Source organism: Equus caballus, chromosome 26, assembly GCF_041296265.1.
Source record: "Equus caballus isolate H_3958 breed thoroughbred chromosome 26, TB-T2T, whole genome shotgun sequence".
In the NCBI taxonomy this organism is placed as follows: domain Eukaryota; kingdom Metazoa; phylum Chordata; class Mammalia; order Perissodactyla; family Equidae; genus Equus; species Equus caballus.
The window spans coordinates 37,178,411-37,191,036 of NC_091709.1; the positions used below are offsets into that span (position 1 = coordinate 37,178,411).

At 42.5% G+C, this 12,626-nt stretch overlaps 1 protein-coding gene across 6 annotated transcripts in view; it reads left to right on the plus strand.

Annotated features, from left to right (window-relative positions):
- SON (SON DNA and RNA binding protein) overlaps positions 1 to 12,626 on the plus strand; it is a 32,917-nt gene that overhangs the window by 1,054 nt on the left and 19,237 nt on the right. For all 6 annotated transcript variants that reach the window (XR_011433016.1, XR_011433017.1, XM_023630063.2 and 3 more), the window contains exons 2-4: positions 3,028 to 3,194; positions 4,986 to 10,892; positions 12,237 to 12,397. Coding sequence is in view for 4 of the 6 variants with exons in the window: in XM_023630063.2 (XP_023485831.2) it covers positions 3,028 to 3,194; positions 4,986 to 10,892; positions 12,237 to 12,397 (6,235 nt within the window). In the remaining 2 variants the exon portion in view is untranslated. The remainder of the gene's footprint in view (positions 1 to 3,027; positions 3,195 to 4,985; positions 10,893 to 12,236; positions 12,398 to 12,626) is intronic.

Sequence of the window (12,626 nt, forward strand, 5' to 3'; positions counted from 1 at the left end):
CTTTTGTTCCCAAAGGACCGATAGGGCGCCACGTAGCCTTCCATGGCACCTCTCTTCAGAGACGCCGTAGTTCCTCGCCTCAGGCCCCGCTACAGCCCCGCCTGGGCCTGGGATCCATTTTCCGGGCCCTCCCCCCCCATCCGTTCCCTCCCTTCCCGGCGAGGAACTTCGCCCTTTCTGAGGGAACCCCAGACTCCCTTTTCTAGAGTCGAGTTACGATGCTCATCCTTCTCGCCCGTCTGGCCATCCCCGACCCTTTAGCTGTTTGTCGGCCTGGGTGTCCACCGGGGACGGGCCTAGTTCCTGCCTCGGCTCCTCCTCCGCCGCCGCGTCCCCCCTCCCCCTCCCCGCCTCCGCGGCCCTCGCCGGCCGGTGCCTGTGACCGGAAAGGGTCTCTAACGGCCGTTTCTTGGGTAATCTTAAATCCGCTTTAGTATTGCAAGCTGCGGACCATTTAGGGGTCGGGATCCTTTAATTAGATTATTTGGGCCCTCCTGTCCTGTGGCTTCCACCGGGCAGCGTTCGAATAGCTTAGCAATTGAAAGCAGCTCAAATTAGCGTTAGCTACTTGGAGAAAATACTCGAGGCGAGGATGGACGGGGACTTTGAATTACTCGTAACGTCTTAATTTACCAAGCGGAAAGTGGGCTTTGTGTGTCGGTCTCAATGTTTTTGCTACGCCTGCCCCGATTGACGTGTTAGAACAACATGCTACTGCTGCCTTTGCTGTTAGACTATACGTCGTTTACCCTGGATTCCACAAAATTTGAACGGGAAGACCTTTCCAAAGATACACTTGTTTATTTAGAAAGGAAAATAGAGTGGGTCATGTTGTTCAGTGATTTTTGCTTTGTATAGCGTAAATATTTGTTCCGAGTTCAAATGTTTTTGCTAGTTGTATTTTAAAAGTTGAGAGCAAGAGCAATACGTGAATTTGAAAATCAGCCGGCAACGCAATTGTAAATTAAGCACACAAATTAACGTAGGGTTATTGGGGCAATGATATAGTATTGCTAGAATTATTATTTTTGCAGGATATATTGTCTTTTAAGTGGGAAATGTATCTGCTCACTCATTTCATTGCTTTTTAAAATTTTGTTATGTGCTAGTGATTTTAGAATGAGAAAAGACCTGAGCTAAGCGAATATAGTTTTTCTGAAAACTTAATAGTTGCGTGCGATTAGTTTTGTTTGTTTCTTTTAATGCCTTGTTTTTATACCTTTTAAGAATTAGTTTTTGTAATAGAAAATGAGCGTTTTATTGTTGTACAAAATTTAGAAAAAATAAAAAGATAAAAAACCACCACCTAGTTATTGATGCCCTTTGTGTTCTTTCATTGTACCGATGCACATACATGTTTTGTGAAATGTGATAATCATGTGGTGTTTTTCACCTATCTATGTATCGTGAACGAGTTGGTGTTTGATTACAGTCTCAGTAGTGTTTTAGGACATTTTTCACGCTCCATCGAATTCTGTTGTAGGAATGTATCGAGGATAGTTAGGTGGTTTGAAGTTTTCATCCCTTTTCAGTAGTTGAGGTAAACATTCTGATAGCTTTAAGATGATTACTTTCTCATAGATTGACTTTTTTTAGTCGTACTTTTGTCGATTTTTAAATCCGTGGCCTTTTTAGTGAGGTGGTTACATGCAGGTGCTTTGGAAAAGTATGAAATAAAGAGCTCCAGAAAGAAAATCTGAAAAGAATATTAGACAGGGCAGTTTATTACTAGAAGAATATTCAGGTTCTTCTCAAGTAACATGCAATGTTATCAGTCTGAAAACAAGTTTTTGATTATTTGCCATTTCAGTGAGCTATATTTCTCTTTTTTGTCATCTATTTTTACATATATCAGTTTGGGTAAGGAGATTTATATTTATAGGTGGTAGTTGAGTGTATGAGCTCTGGTTTTGAATACCAGTTTCACCTCTTAATAGATAGGTGACCTTCCGCTACGTTCCTTGTCTTCTCTGTGCCTCGTTTTCCTTATTTATAAAATGAGAATAGTAGTGCTGACCTTAGAGTTTTGTTAGGATTAAATGAGTTAAAAAATGTAGAACCATGTGACACGAATAGTCAATAAATGTTAGTTATGTGATTTTTTTTAAAACCAATTATTCCTTAATAACATTTAGTTCAGTACTGATTTTTTTTGTTTTTTACTGTTCAGGCTTTTTATCAGGTATTGGAGCATAATTGATGTTAGCTAAAATTTAAGTTGTTGAAATTATTTCAAAAAAATTTTATGCAAAAATAGTAAGAATGACTAGGTAAATAAATGTCAAGATCCTTCTGGCTCTGAATTGAAAATATGTTAAGCCATTCATTCCTTTACTGTTGGTATAAATGAATTGTCACTTGTTTCACATGAATTTTTTTTTGAACACCAGAAAGTTTTTTAACACCTGAATTTTTGATGAGTGGATACAAGTTATATAAATGTATTTTTCTTTTTAAACTTTATGGCATTTCAATAACTTAGTCTAAACCTGATCAGAGGCTACATGTTACCCTTTTTACTTAATGTGTTTGTGGCTAATTTTGTGTTCCTTGATGCTGTTGATGCTGATTGTGATCCATGCACAGGTGTGGCTTTATTGTAGCTATAGCTTCTCCCATAATGTTGGGATATATATTTTTTCTTTACATTTATGATTGTGATCTTAATAGTTTTTCTCCCCTGAGATAAATATGCAGGTAACCCATATCTAAACCAATTTAGATTTCTGGGAGTATTTTATTTAAAAAAAAAAAGATGAGCTTAAAACCTATTCAAAGACTTTCTCTTAACTTTCAGGTTCTGAAAACTGTATGTAATTGTGTAAAAATGAAAATGTACCAACTATAAGCAGATAGTGTTAAGGAAGCACTGTTGGCAGGGAATATTATCTGAAAGAAACACAAAAATAGTTCATGTTGTGTATGAACAATATAAGATTATTATTTTAATCAGTTGAGTTATAAATCTAAATTTATTATATGATGTGGTAAAAATATTAACGAATTTTGATAACTTTTCTTGTCAAGTGGAAGGAGTGAAGGTCAGCTCAATGGTGAAACAAATACACCTATTGAAGGAAACCAGGCAGGTGATGCAGCTGCCTCTGCCAGGAGCCTACCAAATGAAGAAATAGTGCAGAAGATAGAGGAAGTACTTTCTGGGGTCTTGGATACAGAACTACGATATAAGCCAGGTAAGTTGGAGATAATTAGCTATCTCAAAAACTTTGTTTTAAGACTTTTAAATAGTTAACTATTATTTCTTGAGTATGGGGTATTTAAAATGTTCATTAGATCTAAAACTTCAAAGATTTCTAAGTTTTAGTTTAATTATTAACCAAAGACTTTGTTTAAATTCTTCTTTGAAAATACGGTTATCCAGAAACGTGAGCGTTGATGCACTTGTTTGCTTTGGTGGTAGACTATGACTTTATCTGATTCAGTCTTGTAGTGCCTCAATGCCAGGATTTTGAATGTGGGTTTTCATTGAACAGTTGTATAAATGTCAGTTTTGGAAGGTACAGAAGCTTGGACCAAATCTGTAATAATTTTAAAATCCTGGGAGATTTTATTTTAAAGCCCAAGCTTAGAGATTGCCTTGTTTGCATCCATCCCTCTTAAAGGTACAGTGAATGGAGAAGAATCATTGCTTGGATGTTTAATGTTTTTGGAATTGATTAGATACTTGATGTTTGGAAATGAAAGATTTATGAACAGCCACAAAAATAACAGTCTCTTCATTTAGTTTTGGAAATGGAGGAATGTGGTATGGTTTCTTATTTTTTTAGTTTTTATTTTTGGTACAGAGTATGGTAAAAAAGCGTAGATTTTAGCTGTATCTAGATTCATGGCTCTAGCAACTTTTTCCTGATTTATTTATTTAACTTAGCTAACTAATATTTGGTACTTAATAAACACTTAACAGAAAATGAGTAGTTTGCTTTGGAATGGGTCTTGTCATGTGTTGATTCATTTTTTTCCATGATATTGATGGCGTGGATTTCTAAACAGCTTTTTCTGGATCACTGAGATTTATCTAATTTGATATTGGCATTGGAGTAAATCCCATCTGGTTGTAAAGTGGAATATACACCACTTTCTCTTTCAGATATGCAAATTGCAGTGTTCTTAAGTTACATGTTAAGGACTGTAAGAATTTCTTTCCCAAAATGACACTATTATTTTCTAAGTAGAAACATTAAAAAAGTTATTTCTTAATAATTTTAGAAGAGTATTGGGGGGAAAGGTCTTACTTTTATTAGAATGTAACGTGGGTGTGATAAGATAAAATTCAAGTTCCATATTGATACTTTACATTTGTTGTTCAGACCTTTTGTGTATTATATAAAAGCAAACGCTAGCATTTGTTGAGGGCTTACTATGTGCCAGGTGTTGTTCAATGTATTTTGTATGTTTTAACTCACTTCATCCTCTACTCAAGTAACTGTCAGTAATTTGGCCAAGTCCATTCATCTAGTGACCTGGTGGATTGGTTCAGGATCCAGAAACAGACAGGCTGTTCCAGAGCCAGTGCCATGTTGCTTCCTATATAAGTAGGGGTTATAAAATAGTCGTAAAATGGTTTGATATGGGTATTTTTCAAAGGAATTCTAACAATTGGTAATATGAAAGATACTCATCTTTAAGTGTAGTTTAAAAGTAATTTGCTATAATTTGAGAGCTGGAGAAAATAATCATTTTAAATGAATTTAGTAAAACATATCTTAATGTAATTTTAAAAGTTTTTGTGGTAAACTAAGAACTTATTTTTAACCCAGGCTGTAGTTGTGGAAGGAAATATTGGAGAAGTATGAATCTTCAGCTAATTGGTTTATGGAAAATAGTTTATTTGGCAAATAGTTCTTTAACAAGAAGTGTTATATAATGGTGTTTTAACATGGAATGTGAATTTTGGCCTGTATGATTTATATAAATCTACTTTGGGGAATGTTTGACAAGTTAAAATTGATTTCCTTTAATTTCAGACTTGAAGGAGGCCTCCAGGAAAAGTAGATGTGTGTCTGTACAAACAGATCCTACTGATGAAATACCCAGCAAAAAGTCAAAGAAGCACAAAAAGCACAAAAATAAAAAGAAGAAAAAGAAGAAAGAAAAGGAAAAAAAGTATAAAAGACAGCCAGAAGAATCTGAATCCAAGCTGAAATCACATCATGACGGGAACATAGATTTAGAATCAGATTCCTTTTTGAAGTTTGATTCTGAACCTTCAGCTATGGCACTGGAGCATCCTGTAAGAGCGTTTGGCCTATCTGAGACTAGTGAATCTTCTGCAGTTGTGCTAGAACCTCCTGTAGTATCAATGGAGGTATCAGAGCCACACACCTTAGAGACTCTGAAGCCAGCTATGAAAACTGCAGAACTGTCAGTTGCATCTACATCAGTAATCTCAGTGCAGTCAGAGCAGTCTGTGGCAGTAACGCTGGAACCATCCTTGACAAAGATTGTGGATCCCTTTGCAACAGCACCAGTGCCTACTACAACAGTAGTGCTGAAGACGTCTGAGCCGGTTGTAACAATGTCAGTGGAGTATCAGATGAAGTCTGTGCTGAAATCTTTGGAGAGCACACCTCCAGAGCCATCAAAGATCATGTTCTTAGAGCCTCCAGTAGCAAAAGTGCTAGAGCCATCAGAAACCCTCGCGGTATCATCAGAGACACCTACTGAGGTGCACCCAGAACCAAGCACATCAACAACAATGGATTTTCCAGAGTCATCTGCAACTGAAGTGCTCAGATTGCCAGAGCAGCCTGTAGAAGTACCATCGGAGATTGCAGATTCATCCATGACAAGACCACAGGAGTTGCTGGAGCTGCCCAAGACCACAGCGTTGGAGCTGCCGGAGTCGTCGGTGGCCTCAGCGATGGAGTTGCCGGGGCCACCTGCGACCTCCATGCTGGAGTTGCAGGGGCCCCCTGTGACTCCAGTGCTGGAGTTACCTGGGCCCTCTGCTACCCCAGTGCCAGAGTTGCCAGGGCCCCTTTCTACCCCAGTGCCTGAGTTGCTAGGGCCCCCTGCGACAGCAGTGCCTGAGTTGCCGGGGCCCTCTGTGACATCAGTGCCACAGTTGTCGCAGGAATTGCCGGGGCTTCCAGCACCATCTATGGGGTTGGAGCCACCACAGGAGGTACCAGAGCCACCTGTGATGGCACAGGAGTTGCCAGGGCTGCCTGCGGTGACAGCAGCAGTAGAGTTGCCAGGTCAGCCTGCAGTTACCGTAGCAATGGAGTTGACCGAACAACCTGTGACGACGACAGAGTTGGAGCAGCCTGTGGGGATGACAACGATGGAACATCCTGGGCAGCCTGAGGTGACAACGGCATCAGGGTTGCTGGGGCAGCCTGAGGCAGCGATGGTGCTGGAGTTGCCAGGACAGCCAGTGGCAACAACAGCGCTGGAGTTGTCAGGGCAGCCTTCGGTGACTGGGGTGCCAGAGTTGCCAGGGCTGCCTTCGGCAACTAGGGCACTGGAGTTGTCGGGGCAGCCTGTGGCAACTGGGGCACTGGAGTTGCCTGGGCAGCTCATGGCAGCTGGGGCACTGGAATTCTCGGGGCAGTCTGGGGCAGCTGGAGCACTGGAGCTTTTGGGGCAGCCTCTGGCAACCGGGGTGCTGGAGTTGCCAGGGCAGCCTGGGGCGCCAGAGTTGCCTGGGCAGCCTGTGGCAACTGTGGCGCTGGAGATCTCTGTCCAGTCTGTGGTGACAACAACGGAGCTGTCAACGATGACGGTGTCGCAGTCCCTGGAGGTGCCCTCGACGACAGCGCTGGAATCCTATAATACGGTAGCACAGGAGCTGCCTGCTACGTTAGTGGGGGAGACTTCTGTAACAGTAGGAGTGGATCCCTTGATGGCCCAAGAATCCCATATGTTAGCTTCTAACACCATGGAGACCCATATGTTAGCGTCCAACACCATGGACTCCCAAATGCTAGCGTCCAATACCATGGACTCCCAGATGCTAGCGTCCAACACCATGGACTCCCAGATGTTAGCCTCTAGCACCATGGACTCCCAGATGTTAGCAACTAGCTCCATGGACTCCCAGATGTTAGCAACCAGCTCCATGGACTCCCAGATGTTAGCAACCAGCTCCATGGACTCCCAGATGTTAGCAACCAGCTCCATGGACTCCCAGATGTTAGCAACCAGCTCCATGGACTCCCAGATGTTAGCAACCAGCTCCATGGACTCCCAGATGTTAGCAACCAGCTCCATGGACTCCCAGATGTTAGCAACCAGCACCATGGACTCCCAGATGTTAGCAACCAGCACCATGGACTCCCAGATGTTAGCAACTAGCTCTATGGATTCCCAGATGTTAGCGTCTGGCACTATGGACTCTCAAATGTTAGCTTCCGGCACCATGGATGCTCAGATGTTAGCGTCTGGTACCATGGATGCCCAGATGTTAGCATCTAGTTCCCAAGATTCTGCTATGTTGGGTTCAAAATCTCCTGATCCCTACAGGTTAGCTCAGGATCCTTACAGGTTAGCTCAGGATCCCTATAGGTTAGGTCATGACCCTTATAGGTTGGGTCATGACGCCTACAGGTTAGGGCAGGACCCCTATAGATTAGGCCATGATCCCTATAGACTAACTCCTGATCCCTATAGGATGTCACCTAGACCCTATAGAATAGCACCCAGGTCTTATAGAATAGCCCCCAGGCCATATAGGTTAGCACCTAGACCCCTGATGTTAGCATCTAGACGTTCTATGATGATGTCCTATGCTGCAGAACGTTCCATGATGTCGTCTTATGAACGCTCTATGATGTCTTATGAGCGGTCTATGATGTCCCCTATGGCTGAACGCTCTATGATGTCAGCCTATGAGCGCTCTATGATGTCAGCTTATGAGCGCTCTATGATGTCCCCTATGGCCGAACGCTCTATGATGTCAGCTTACGAGCGCTCTATGATGTCAGCTTACGAGCGCTCCATGATGTCCCCGATGGCTGACCGATCTATGATGTCCATGGGTGCCGACCGGTCTATGATGTCATCGTACTCTGCTGCTGACCGGTCTATGATGTCATCGTACTCTGCAGCTGACCGATCTATGATGTCATCTTATACTGCTGATCGTTCAATGATGTCTATGGCAGCTGATTCTTACACCGATTCTTATACTGATACATATACGGAGGCATATATGGTGCCACCTTTGCCTCCTGAAGAGCCTCCAACAATGCCACCATTGCCACCTGAGGAGCCACCAATGACACCACCATTGCCTCCTGAGGAACCACCAGAGGGTCCGGCATTACCCACTGAGCAGTCAACATTAACAGCTGAAAATACTTGGCCTACTGAAGTGTCAGCATTACCTCCTGAAGAGTCTGTATCGCTGCCTGAACCTCCTGTGAGTCAAAGTGAGATTTCAGAACCTTCGGCAGTGCCTGCTAATTATTCAGTGTCAGCATCAGAGCCTTCAGTGTTAGCATCAGAGGCTACTGTGACTGTTCCAGAACCACCACTAGAGCCAGAGTCTTCAGTTATGTCAACACCTATGGAGTCTGCTGTAGTAGCAGAAGAGCATGAGATTGTTCCAGAGAGACCGGTGACTTACATGGTCTCTGAAACTCCCGTAATGTCAGCTGAACCGGCTGTGTTAACATCAGAGCCTTCTATTATGTCAGAGACAGCAGAAACCTTTGATTCCGTGAGAGCTTCAGGACATGTTGCCTCAGAGGTATCTATGTCCCTCTTGGATCCTGCAGTAACTATTCCAGAGCCATCACAGAGCACTCTAGAGCTTCCAGCCACAGCTGTCTCAGAGCTACCAGCTGTGGCTGTTCCGGAACCACCAGCTGGGACTGTCCCAGAGCCCCCAGCCATGGCTGTCCTGGAGCCACCAGCTGTGGCTGTCCCAGAGCCACCAGCTGATGCTGTCATGGAGCCTCTGGCCCTGGCTGAGACAGAGCATGTTACCGTTCCTGTGCCAGTTGTTTCTGCCCTGGAGCCTACTGTTCCTATCCTGGAAACAGCAGTTTCTGTCCTTCAGCCTAACGTGATTGTTTCAGAGCCATCTGTTTCTGTCCAAGAATCTGCTGTGACAGTTTCAGAACCCGCTGTTACTGTCTCAGAGCAGACTCAAGTAATACCAGCTGAGATGATGTTAGAGTCTACACCAATGATTCTGGAATCTAGTGTCATAAAAGGAATGAATTTACTATCTGGTGATCAAAATCTTGCTCCAGAGATTGGCTTGCAGGAGATTCCCATGCATTCAGATGAAGAGCCACATGCTGAAGGACACCTGAAGAATGACTCTTATGAAAGTAAACATGGTATAAATGTAGACCTTAATATAAATAATCATCTAATTGCTAAAGAGATGGAACACAACGCAGTGTCTGCTATCAGCACTGGTGCTGTTGGTGAAATTGGTGAAGAGAGAATTTTGCCCAGCAGTGAGACTAAACAATGCACAGTGTTGGATACCTGCCCTATTGTTAGTGAAACTGATGGGGGAGGAACTGGTCCCCTTGCTCTTGAACCTGATGCATTGGGAACTAGTAAAGGTATTGAATTTGCCACAGCATCTGCTCTTAGTTCAGTTAGTAAATATTATGTTGAAGTATCTTTGACTACGCAAGATACTGAACATGACATGGTAATTTCCAGCAGCCCCAGTGGTGGTAGTGAACCTGACATAGAGGGACCTTTGCCTGCTAAAGATATTCATCTTGACTTACCATCTAATAATAACTTTATTAGTAAGGATGCAGAAGGACCATTACCTATAAAAGAGAGTGACCAGACATTAGCAGTTGCTCTCAGCCCTAAAGAAAGTAGTGGAGAAGATAAAGAAGTACCTCTCCCTACTAAAGAGATATTGTCTGACTCAGGATTTCCTGCTAATATCGATGATATTAATGAAGCAGATTTAGTGAGACCATTACTTCCTAAGGACATGGAGCGTCTTACAAGCCTTAGAGCTGGTATTGAAGGACCTTTACTTGCAAGTGAAGTTGAACGTGACAAATCTGCTGCCAGTCCAGTTGTAATTAGTATACCAGAAAGAGCGTCAGAGTCGTCTTCAGAGGAAAAAGATGATTATGAGATTGTTGTAAAAGTTAAGGACACACATGAGAAAAGCAAGAAAAACAAGAACCGTGACAAAGGTGAGAAAGAAAAGAAAAGAGACTCTTCATTAAGATCTCGAAGTAAGCGCTCCAAGTCATCTGAACACAAATCACGCAAGCGCACCAGTGAATCTCGTTCTAGGGCAAGAAAGAGATCATCTAAATCCAAGTCTCATCGCTCTCAAACACGTTCACGGTCACGTTCCAGACGCAGGAGGAGGAGCAGCAGGTCAAGATCAAAGTCTAGAGGAAGGCGATCTGTATCAAAAGAGAAGCGCAAAAGATCGCCAAAGCACAGATCCAAGTCCAGGGAAAGAAAAAGAAAAAGATCAAGCTCCAGGGATAACCGGAAGACAGTTAGAGCTCGAAGTCGCACCCCCAGTCGTCGGAGTCGGAGTCACACTCCGAGTCGTCGAAGAAGATCTAGATCTGCCGGGAGAAGGAGCTTTAGCATTTCTCCAAGCCGAAGGAGCCGCACCCCCAGCCGAAGGAGCCGCACCCCCAGCCGAAGGAGCCGCACCCCAAGCCGACGGAGCCGTACCCCCAGCCGACGGAGCCGTACCCCCAGCAGACGGAGCCGCACCCCCAGCCGACGGAGCCGCACCCCTAGCCGTCGGAGAAGATCAAGGTCTGTGGTAAGAAGACGAAGCTTCAGTATATCACCAGTCAGATTAAGGCGGTCACGAACACCCTTGAGAAGAAGGTTTAGCAGATCTCCCATCCGTCGTAAACGATCCAGGTCTTCTGAAAGAGGCAGATCACCTAAACGTCTGACAGATTTGAGTGAGTCATTTTAAAATTTAATGGTATTGTAATAGAGAATGATTTAAACCTGACTTTTTTCTGATCGTTGAGTCAAATGGAATATTTTGGGTTATTGGTTTAGGATAAATATTGTGTTTAAACTTTCATAATTAGATTAGCTTGTGTTCAGAAAATTTGGGGATAAGTATAGTTGTAGTTAGAGTTAGAAAGACCTGCTTTGGAGTATATTAGAACCCAGGTGTTTGCATACTTGAATGTTTTATTTTGCTTGAACCATCGTCCATAACTAATAATGGAAAGTAGAAGTCCAGTTAAAGACAAGGCTAGTATATTGCCAGATTGTTATTGTATGTATTCCAATATAGATCCTTGCAAATGAGCCTAAAATTACAGTGTTTCTTTTTAATAAGTTCCAAGTCTTAAAATGGCAATACAGGACAGTTAAATGTTTGTTAGGGTCATTCTGATCAGTATAATGGGTAGTGGAATTGAATAGGGAATTTTGCTTGTGGGGAGTCATTTACCTGAGTGGCTGATGCTGGCAAAGTAAAGTGAAATAGATTAAAGTGATTTACAATGATCTGCCTTACTTTAAAAATAAAGTGCTCTTATTTCCCCTGGTTTTAAGAAGTGTGTAGAGATGGTTAAAACTTGATGGGTAATGCATGACCACCTGCAGTAATAATGGAAATTTATCATTATCCCAGTGGATTGGACATTTTCAGGTCACAGTTGTCTAAAGAAAATGACTGACAGAACATGCATTCAGTTCAACAAAAGGTTTCTGAGTTCTTTTTTTATTCAAAGCAAAAGAACAGTATGTAATTTCTGAGGTGCTTACAAGTTAGTAGAGGAGACATGGATAAAATGCATTTATGTCTCTTTTACCATATAGTCAGACTGCCGAACAGAGCAAAATGTGGTGATTGATGAAAAGCACTTTGGCGGCACTGTGGAGAGAAATGTTAAATTCTGGCTTAAGACTTGTTAGAAGGGGTGGCGCTTGAACTTGGGCTCAAAGTGTGATGTAAAATGTTGTTAGAGATTAGAAGGAAAGTAATTTAAGGACATGATAATTTTGGAGAATAAAGTGTAGTAGGCTTTGGCAGGTGTGTGTCGAGTGTGTGGCAAGATGATCATTATAGTTGTGTAATTTAGCTATTTTCTGTAGTATTTGGGAAGCTAAATGTGGACGTAATACTTTAGAGGGCATTCACTTAAAAACTTGGAGTCAAAGAGTGATTTCATCACAGCTGTAAGTTAGGGCAGAAAATTGGTGCCTTTAGTTTTGTTAGCATGTAAAAATAATACAAAATGTACAGCCTTTTAGGAAAACTGTGTCTTATATTTTTCCTCTTACAGATAAGGCGCAATTACTTGAAATAGCCAAAGCTAATGCAGCTGCCATGTGTGCTAAGGCTGGTGTTCCTTTACCGCCAAACCTAAAGCCTGCACCTCCACCTACAATAGAAGAGAAAGTTGCTAAAAAGTCAGGAGGAGCTACTATAGAAGAACTAACTGAGGTAAGCTAGACAGAATTTGTTTTCATTCTTAAATGGATTATTCCAGTGATGTTGACTCTGGAGCGTGCCAAAACCCGAATTGTGGGCTGAACTGATAATGGCTGGCACCGAGTGGCCAAAACCCGAAATACAGATGTGGCAGCGGCAGAAGCTCTGTTTAGCAGGCCATTATCCGGGATGGCTAAGCTCCGCTAGCTAAAAGTTACTTCCCATTACTTTTGCTTTCCAG